Source organism: Alosa alosa, chromosome 5, assembly GCF_017589495.1.
Source record: "Alosa alosa isolate M-15738 ecotype Scorff River chromosome 5, AALO_Geno_1.1, whole genome shotgun sequence".
In the NCBI taxonomy this organism is placed as follows: Eukaryota; Metazoa; Chordata; class Actinopteri; order Clupeiformes; family Clupeidae; genus Alosa; species Alosa alosa.
In genome coordinates, this window is record NC_063193.1 from 17922986 (window position 1) to 17933667 (window position 10682).

Genomic DNA, 10682 nt, shown 5'->3' on the forward strand with positions numbered 1-10682 from the left:
ACATTGGCTTGGATGTGAATCCAGTGGGGTCCTGAATTATGCATTGTTTTGGAATCAGACTTAAATGTCTCTCTGCAGGCTTCTACCATTTGAAGTTGGATTCTTCTGCTGTATCTATAATGCATGAGAACCCTGCAAAGGAAGTGTTTGATAGAAAACATAGATATAAGATATGAGGCTACACCAGTGAGATGCACCAGTGCTGTGTAGGAATGTCATAAGCTTCCATCAAAATAGAGTGTCCTTAAGGAGACTGTAAGAGCCATCTATCCTGTTGACTCTGTTTGGATTGTTTGGAGTGGGCAGTGTGTGTGTCGGTCATTTTGCCAGTCGCTTAATGCCGCTGTCACCAGTTTGTCAAGATTCTCTAAAGACTATTTGTCCATGCTGTATTTCATTGCTCTCGTTCTGTCTGTGTCAAAAGTAAACTCTACCTAATGTCTTCTAATAAATCTGTCCATCATTTCAAAGCTTTCCACTGCTCTCTCTCTCTACCCCTCTCTTTCTTCTCCCCCTCTCTCCCAATATGCTATCTCCTCATGATATCTCTCTGTTCTCCTTTATATCTCTCTGTCTCACTCTATCTCACTGTCTCAAAACCCTTCCCCACACTCTGTTTTGCTATACCTCCATCTCTTTATGTCTCTCTATGTTTCTCTCTCTTTCTCTCTCTCTCTCTCTCTCTCTCTCTCTCTCTCTCTCTCTCTCGCTCTCTCAGGCTCTTTGATCCAGCTGCCCTCAGTGGAGCGGGGGAAGCTCAGTAAGGTGCGCCTGGGCTCGCTCTCTCTGAAGAAGGAAGGGGAAAGGCAGTGCTTCCTCTTCACAAAGCACTTCCTTATCTGCACACGCAGCTCAGGGGGGAAGCTACACCTGCTCAAAGTGAGTGACACACACAGGCAACAGAAACACACACACACACACATACACACACACACACACACACACACACACACACACACACACACACACACACACACACACACACACACACACACACACACACACACACACACGACGCTCACAGATGCACTTTTGAATGCACTCATTCCCTTCACGTCAATCAATGAGATTATTCCAGAAGTCTATTCCAAGTTGATTAAAGCAGAGAGTGTTTTTTTAAGTGGGTCCAATCAGAGAAATTAAATTAATTTAAATTTCCAAACAAAATGAACTGAAGAGATGAAGCCTGGAAGGAAAAACAGCTTGCTTGACAATGCAGACAGCAGTGGATGCTATGCGCAATTGTGCATAACGCTCATCTGTTGTTTTCAACATGTCCTGCAGGTCTGTCTGTTTGGACCCAGGCCTACCCCCAATAACCTTTTCAGTATGCCTCTCTTCATGCCAGACTAAAAATCCTGTTTTGAGTCAGTTCTTCTTCTTCTTCTTCTTCTTCTTCTTCTTCTTCTTCTTTTTCTTCTTCTTTTATCTTCTTCTCCTCCTTCTGCTGCTGTGTTCCCTTGCCACTGCTGTGGCCTCCCATTGCAAGGGTATTTCAATGGCAAATTGTGACCTTCAAGGAGATTATTTTGAGGAAGATGGGGGCGGGCTAGAGAATTTATGTTTACCAAAAATTGAGAGAAGAGAGAGAAGGAAGAGAAATAGAGAGAGAGAAAAAACAGTGAGATTGAGAAAAGGGTAGAAGATGAAGGCAGAAAGAGAGGACAGATAAGCAGGCTGTCTGTGGGTGAGAGAAATACCACAAGAGCAAACCACTGACTTATAAAAAAATACCCTGTGAGGAGTAGGACTGGCCCTTTGGTGATCGGCAATTTATGTGTGAGACCGAAAGCACGGGTCTGTGTTTGGGAGACACACGCAGGCGAGATTACTGTCTCTCTCTGGAGCTCGTTATAGAGCATTCTTTGCCCACTGTGTCCATGGCACTCTGGGAGCTGTGGGAAATGTAAAACTTCTCCCCTGCCGAGAATGAGTCATTATTCCCGGCAAAAATGTCTCCATTTGCCATCGTTATTGGATGTGCAGAGTGAGATTGGCTCTGAGTTGGGGGGCGGGGGGCACTGACTGATTGTGTTTGGCTGAATACAGGACAGATGCTCTGATTTCATATTTCCCACTGAGCCTGTTAGGAACAGAGGTGTGTCATGTTGTTTGTGCGTATGGCAAAGGCCCAGCCAATGTTGATATCTTTATCAGATTAAGGAAGTTACCTATAACGGGAAAGATTGAAAATGAAATGTTGTTTAATCGCATTGTTTATTATTGTGAAGATTGTAATGTAGGGCTTTTCAAGACATTCTTCACAGTAAGCTCTTTATTGGTCTATGATTTCACCTGCCTGTATCCACATGTGATTTTGCTGTTGTTTGCTTGTTGCACCAAACTATTTATAGTTAAACTATTTCAGCTGGAACATCCACATACATAATTGTCTTGTTTTAAAATGTTAGAAATGTTATGATAATAAGCTACCCCCACCCCACTCAAACATCAAACATCTTGCATAAACACATTCTTGTGAAGTGTCAGAACCCTTAAATCTATGATAATACAGGCAGCTGGGTACTTTCCAAGTGAAAGTTCAAAACTTGATGCCTTCAGAGACCATCATTATTTTCATAATGTGTTTGGACACACAGTGTAGATGGTCCAAAGACTGTACCGTTATTGTCCTGGAAGACCTGAGATGTATCAACAAATTTGTTGGTCATTTTCATATTGTTGACATTTCCACCCACCCCCACCCCCCTCTTACACACACACACACACACACACACACACACACACACACACACACACACACACACACACACACACACAAATGTTACAGGCCTAAATAGTAGAAACTAAATTACAATTTGATGGTGTTTTGCCTTGATGAGACCAGATCACCCCTGTCAGTAGTCTAATTGTAACTAGATGTACCGCATAGCGGTACAAAATATGACCGCCGCTCAGTCCTGTACATCCGTTCCGCGATAATAAATCACACTTCAATTTGTCTCCATCTTTTACTCCATTCCCCACTCTTGAAATTTTTGTGTATGCTTGTTTGGCATGCCTGTGTGTGTGTGTGTGCGGCTGCACAGAAAGTAGCCTACTTGCGTTGAAAAGGTGAATAGATTGTAGAATAGCCAAAGAAGTTGTAGCATTAAAAAACCTTTAAAATCTCTAAACAATCACAAGTAGGGCAGTTCATCACAGTTCATCCATTGCAACTGGATTGATGAAAGGTCACTTACCCCTGTAGGCTACATTGTATTTGGGAAAAGCAAAAGGTATCAGCATAATGTTATATTTTTATTTATTTATTTATTTATTTATTTATTTATTAATAAACAAAAACATCTGTCAGTTCCATGCCATTTTCAACAGCTATCAAACACAAAGGTCATTTTTCTTTCTTTAGTTCATGTGATACTTTATTGTCAATGCACAAATTAAGTAACAGTAGTCTGAAACGTTATTGTCAATCCACAAATTAAGTAACAGTAGTCTGAAACTAAATGCTGTTTTACATCTAACCAGTGGTGCAAATAACTGACAAGTCCAAATGGGCCTTGATGAAATGCGTCGCTAGACTGTTCATACACATTTTAACAGGCCAAAGTTGAAGAGCTGTTGTCCGTTATTGTTCGTGCAAATATAGGCTGATTCATGTTCCCTTGCATTATGTAACTGAGGTCTATGGCTAGTCTGGCTTTCACCAAACCAATCTCAAACTTTTAAGAAATCAAAAAATAAATAGCGGGCAGATCAGGCTGGGTTCGCCCAGCCTAGTCCATAGGCACCCGATATTGTTTAATTTTCCGATTGAGATATCCACGCTCTGGCTATTCTAAATGCAAAAATGCATCAGGGAGTTATGACAAAACTGTAACTAACAAACTAGATCCTAATAGAAAGCTGTTAGCTTCCCTAAGCTACAGGTAGGCCTATAAGCAGGGTTGGGTCAGATTACTTTGAAATGTAATCCATTACTGACTACAAATTACATGGCAATTTTTGTAATCAGTAACATAATCAGTTGGATTACCAAAAACATGTAACATAATCTGATTACTTTAGGATTACTTTTAGATTACTTCAATAAATATGTCCCTTAAGTAAAATACACCACCACTGAATTGATGAAAGAATTCTCATTCTATTCTTCTCTCTATTATTTCATTACATCTAAGAAATCTCTTTGCTCTGAGTAAAGCATTCCTATGTGAATTAACTGATCTTTTCCTCCAAAAATCTTAATGTAGGCAGTTGTTTTAGTGTTACTTTGAGGTCACCAGGTCCCATTGTCTGAAAAACACCCCAAACTAATACATTTCTATAGCTATTCTCCACTTTGGGGGTGGTGTTTTGGTGGTTGAAATTTTCACCCCATCCCAAAATTGATCACTTAGTCATCATGGATGTGATCATGGATCACTATTCTCCAAACATGCACAACTCAGCTTAACCTTTATAAGGGCACACCTGGACAATGAATTTAGCTTTCGCTGGATTTTTTTGACCCAGGGACATGGCCTGAGATTGAATGACACCATGTCCATTTCAATTGTGGGGGTGAGAAAATTATTCCTTTGGGATGTTTTTCAACCAGGGGGACCTGGTGACTTTCTCAAAGTACACGGTAACACTAAAACCAGAGGATACATTAAGATTAGGAGGAAAAGATCAGGCAGTGTGCCGAGAGACCTGCCCCAATAGTAAATAAGTTAGTAAGTAAGTATAGATACTCTTTTGATCCCGTGAGCGAAATTTGGTCTCCCAATCCGTGAATTAGTGAAGCACACAGAGCACACAGTGAGGTGAAGCACACACCAACCCGGAGCAGTGAGCTGTCTGCTACAGCGGCGCTCAGGGATCAGTGAGGGGTTAGGTGCCTATACTCAAGGGCACTTCAGCCGTGGATGTGGGCACGGGAGAGCAGTGCTCAACCACTTCCCTGCCTACATTTTTTCTACTGGTCAGGGATCGAACCGGCAAGCCCGAAGCTTGTCAAATTAAAAGATAGCTAGGCTATCATAAAAAAGTTGCATTGTTTGCATGATAAAATGTAATCAGGTAATCCCCGACAATGTAACTGTAATCTGATTACACAATTTTTTTTATTGTAATATGGGCTGATTATAGTTACTTGATTTTTGTAATCTGATTACGTAATCCAGATTACATGTAATCCGTTACTACCCAACCCTGCCTATAAGGTAGGCATATTTACAACATAAATTGCTATCCTATCGTATCGCCAATACTGGAAATGCAGCCATGATGATGATGATGAATATTTGGCTTTCTTTTAATCCTACTGAATTTGTAATTATGTATCGGCCGTTTTAATACCGATAGTATGTGTATATGTGTATATGTGTGCACCGCCATCTACAGGCCAATGAGTGTACAGTCACTAAATCTGTGAGTGTACAGTCACTAACCTACATTTTTTTAGACCCCCCCATGGATGAAATTCTACGAAACTTGGCATACCCCCAGAGAATGCCAGGTCAATCATACACATAAAATTTGGTGCAGTTCTGAACATCTTAACTGAAGATAGGGGCGATTAAAGCAGAATGATATTGCATTTTCATTTTTTACCGGGGGGGTGCAAATCACAAATGAGTGATTATGGGCCAGGTTGATGTGGGCCCTTGAGACCAACATACCATAAAAGATTCTTCATCCTCAGTGCCACGGTTCAGGTAGTTATTTAGGAAAAACTGCTTTTTGCAGTTCGGGGCCCAGCACGGGGAGTGGCCCCCGGGACTAAAACAAAATTTTTACGTAAAAGTCTAGTGGGGCTACATACCCACCAAATTTCATGTGCACCGGTGTTTCGGTGTCCCTGGTATCGTTGACCAAAAATTCAGGAAGTAGATGACGGGGAAAAAAAAAAAAAAAAAAAAAAAACTTTGACAATCATTATATGACCGCTTCGCTAGCAGTGTCATTATCATTACACTGGAGGATATTAAATGGTGGCAATAAGAACCTTAAAGGCTTATACAAACTGGAATATATCACTATCATGACACTGCAGGCCTGATGTTAAATCGATGAAATACATACCATAACGGTTTACATGAACTGGAATTTGTTAGATGTAACACTCATATATACTGCATATATATGTAACACTCATATATACTGCATATAGCCACATGGTAACTATGTGTATAATATCCATTTCTGGGTTTTAGGTCAAACTGTCTTGGCTTACTCTGTTGAGCGTAAATTCATTCAATGCTATTTTTGAACATGGTTTGTTCACTCTATCTTCACCGTGGTCTCTGTTTTGACCCCTTGCAGCAGGGAGGCGTGCTTTCACTGATCGAGTGCACGCTCATCGAGGAACCGGACGCCAGCGACGAGGAATGTGAGTGTTTGTTCACATGCTGTCTGCACCACGACATCACTTCCTCCCACTAAGTCCAGTACCACCGCTAACCAAAGACACAGACCATTACACACGCGGGAGTCCTCTCTGTCACAACACGGGTTAATTAACTGTCAAATCTGGGTCAAAACATCAGAACCAAGGTGCCTGGCTTTTCTTTTTGAAATGTCACCTAGCACTTCAGGTGCTTTAATATCCTAGATCAATTAGCTCTCTGCTTCTACAGCCTGTTAGGCCTGTAGATTTGCCTGCTGGAGGTCTCTTCTCCCACATCAGCAGATAAATGAAGTGTTTCCCCTTGTTTATGTCCCACCTATTAGAGGTGCCATGTTGTCAGCGTTTATGTGATTGATTTCTCCCACGCCGTTGGCAACAGGGAAACATCAACATTAAAGTGACTCGCATATTGATTTGTTGCAGGGTAGTGTTTCATTTGTTTTTTAGTTCTTTTTTTTTGTATGCCCCAAGGCCATTGGGCATTTTGTGACTTTGCTGTGTTTCAGTTTGGGTTTACTGCCTAGACCCACAAAGCCTCCACCAAAACCAAAACACTTCAAATCAAATCATAGGCGGAGGGTGGCGCATCAGGCCAAAACACAACATGACATGACAAAACACAACATCAACATCAGTTGAGGGCTGCAACTTCACTTTTTAAATGACAATATCCTGGCCAGACTACTGTTGTCAGTGATATAAGTATTTGAAATGAACATGATTTCTTAATGTCTAGTGACATATCAGGGCCATTTTATGAAAAAAAAAAAAAAAATTCTATTCTATCTATTGTCTGTATCATTTGTCTCCTCAAACATGGTTGGGCATGTTTTTATCCAGGGCCAATAGTTGTGTAACTGACGGCCTGTTTTTGGTGAAATCATACACTGTCTCCACAGCCAAGAACACGGGCCAGGTGTTTGGCCACCTCGACTTCAAGATTGTAGTGGAGCCCTCAGATGCCCCTGCCTTCACTGTGGTCCTGCTGGCCCCATCCCGCCAGGAGAAGGCAGCCTGGACCAGTGATATCAGCCAGGTCAGTCAGCCATGGCAATCCGCCTCCCACATACAGCATATGGGCTATGTTAGCTATGAGTTTAACCGGGCTAATTCATAACAACCACTGTTAACGTGCACCGTAAACAAGGTCGAGACTTGCTCGTTCTGTTCAGGCATGCATGAGTTCATGCTGCTAGACAGTCTGGTAACACATATGCCATAGGCTACTAGACAAAAATACACTTCCATTAGAGAATGGAGACCTCAGGATAGTTACACCTACAATGAGACTTAATGACAATGGCTATAAGGTAAATGCTAACCTGTATCGCTAGCTGTTTCTTTTCATAACTTGTGATAATGAATTGATGTTCTTAAGAAAAGACTAGAGAATGTAATTCCAAGAAATTACCATTACATGCAAAGAAAGGCAAAAAATAAAAAAAGGTGAAATGCCCATCAAAGAAGTGAGAGAAGGTAGAAATGAGAAAGGTTGAGATCCAGATTAAGTTGCTACACAATTAGACACACAGTTGTTTTTATTAAATATAGTTTAATGGATGGATGGATGAATGGTTTGAAGTATATGGATGGAGAGAATGTTGGATGGAAAGTGCCTTGTATCGTTCCACACACACACACACACACACACACACACACACACAAGCGATGAGCAAGACATATATAAAGTGATGGCACAAACATCAGCAATGGTCCACACATGAACAATTCACAGTAATGATATCAATGTACTCAACAGCAGCCTGGTGGGGCCCATGGGCCTAGAAGTCTTCTAGTAAACACGTCCCTGGGGGCGACGCTTAGCTCAGGAGATTTATTTATCAGGCCGGGGGCCCCTGCAGGTCTGACAGGGTCACTTGGGACAAAGTCTCTCTGCTATAGCCCAGGCGTCATCAGATGTCTCTATGGAGCTGCACTTAGGGCCTGAAAACATGTTTCTGTATTTTTGTTTTCTTGTTAAATCCAAACACACCATTTAACTCTCTCTCTCTCTCTCTCTCTCTGTCCTGTTGTGCTGGGCAGTGCATTGATAACATACGCTGCAATGGTCTGATGACCAGTGTGTTTGAGGAGAACTCTAAGGTCACCGTGCCGCACATGATCAAGTAAGTCCTGCTTGCACCACTTTGCACTACCTGCTCATGTGCCACCTATTTTCTGTTTGCATGATGCACAGTGATTGGCCAAATGAGCATGCGGGATGAACGTCTGGACATCAATAGGCCATGAAAACTCATTTAGAATAAAAACGCCATAAAACAGCAAGGGCCTGAAATGAGATTGGGAACCATTATCTTTCATCTTGTGTTCATCATCATTATATTGTGTCACTGGTGCTCGACGACATTCAGGTGCAGACGACTGTATTATTGTCATGTCCTGCTTTCATGGCTATTTAACATATTCGCACCTTCCACTGGTATTTGTTTCAACCAACCTTTGCTCTATATTGGATCAATTAGTGCTTCTTGGTTCCAGATGTAAGCTAGTAATTGCAATCAGAGTTGGAACAAATGCCTGTAGGACTCTTCTTTAGCATGGGGTGTGGAATAGTTGTTCTGACGGCTGGTCCCCTACAGTATTCTCATTCTGTACGTGTCATATAAGCATGACATAGAGCAATTTGGTTGCTATTATCTCTGGTGTCATTCATTGCCTGATGAGGCATGGTTAACCACATTTACACATGGTTAGATATGACATTACATATTATTTTGCAATCCATATCTGCTGTCTGACAAATCTCTTTAGCCGTGGTCCTGTGATCAATGTCTTCTCTCTGTCCTCTCTCTATCTCTCTCTCTCTCACTCTCTTCTCTCTGTGTCTTATGCACATGGTGATTGTTGTTGTTTTAATAGCCACCTCTGCATGCATTAATAAATACAAAGTGCCAGACCGCCAGTCACCGCCTTGGTTGTGCCTCTTATCAGATCAGACACGCGTCTCCATAAAGATGATGTTGACATTTGCTTCAGCAAAACGCTCAACTCCTGCAAGGTCCCCCAGATCCGCTACGCCAGCGTGGAGCGTCTGCTGGAGAGGCTGACTGACCTGCGCTTCCTCTCCATCGACTTCCTCAACACCTTCCTGCACACCTACCGCATCTTCACCACCGCCGCTGTCGTCATGGACAAGCTGGCCGACATCTACAAGAAGCCCTTCACCTCCATCCCCGTCAGGTAACGGAGGCGGTGTGAACGGGTGGAGGCAGGGGGGTGGGGGGGGGTGTTGTGTTAGTGAGTGTTTAAGGGGCAGTTTAGAGATTTCAATAACTTGCTATTTTGTGAATTTTCAATACAAAAAGGCTCACATTATAAGTTTGCTATCATCAGGAAATGTAACTTCATGGCATAAAGGTGCAGTACTTGAATGCCTTGGGGCAAAGTTAAAAAGTTCATAATTTTATGATCATAATCAAGACTATGAAAGAACATTACTGGTGTGTGTGTGTGTGTGTGTGTGTGTGTGTGTGTGTGTGTGTGTGTGTGTGTGTGTGTGTGTGTGTGTGTGTGTGTGTGAATGTGTGTCCAAGAGTTTTTACAGTCAAAAAGAAACAGTGTGTGTTTCCTTATGTGTGTCTCAGGGGAAGGTCTGCTGTTGCATATTTTCCTGGTCAGACATAATTCACCTTTTCAACTGGAAACTTTTTTTTTCTTGTCTCAAAACAGGTGTTCTGTAAAAAAGTCTAATTAGCTTGGCCCCATGTTACTAAGTGCAGACAAGTCAGAAACTCTTACACTGCACTTTCCTTCCATGCCACATTTATGGTACACAATCTCACGCAGTGGCAGAAACAGGATCCACACTCACAACAGCTTAGTTCACCCCTCATCCTGCCTGTCATTGCTTTGTGCTAGTCGTTCATCATGTTTCATGCCTATGCAAAACAGCGGGCGTCCATTTTAATGGACTCCTGTCACTTTTTGAAAATGAAGCCACGGCAGACATGCCATAAGTTATAGGCTTGTTTTCCATATCATTGTGCAGTTGTCCATGTCTGAGATGGGTAAGTGGTCTTGACAGTTGCTGTCCCCTGCCGCCTGGCGTGGCGTGGCGTGGCGTGTGGCGTCTGCTGTTGCAGTCATTCATGTCATGTGTCTTCCCCTCCTGCCTCCCCGCGCAGGATCCAGTATCACTCATTCGACCGCTTGTCCATCACATCCATCTGTCCAGACTACAGCCTGAAGATCAGGAAGATAGCCCTGGACCAGTCAAAGTAACACAACACATTTATGTCTCTCTTACTCGCACTCACTCACTCACTCACTCACTCACTCACGCAGTCACTCACTCACCCACTCACTC

The 10682-nt window shown here is 42.4% G+C and overlaps 1 protein-coding gene across 1 annotated transcript in view; it reads left to right on the plus strand.

Moving 5' to 3' along the window:
• Nucleotides 1-10682, plus strand: part of rasgrf2b (Ras protein-specific guanine nucleotide-releasing factor 2b) — a 60664-nt gene that overhangs the window by 29838 nt on the left and 20144 nt on the right. The window contains 5 exon segments of the mRNA XM_048243081.1: nt 719-879; nt 6271-6337; nt 7255-7391; nt 8399-8481; nt 9308-9556. Coding sequence (XP_048099038.1) covers nt 719-879; nt 6271-6337; nt 7255-7391; nt 8399-8481; nt 9308-9556 — 697 coding nt within the window.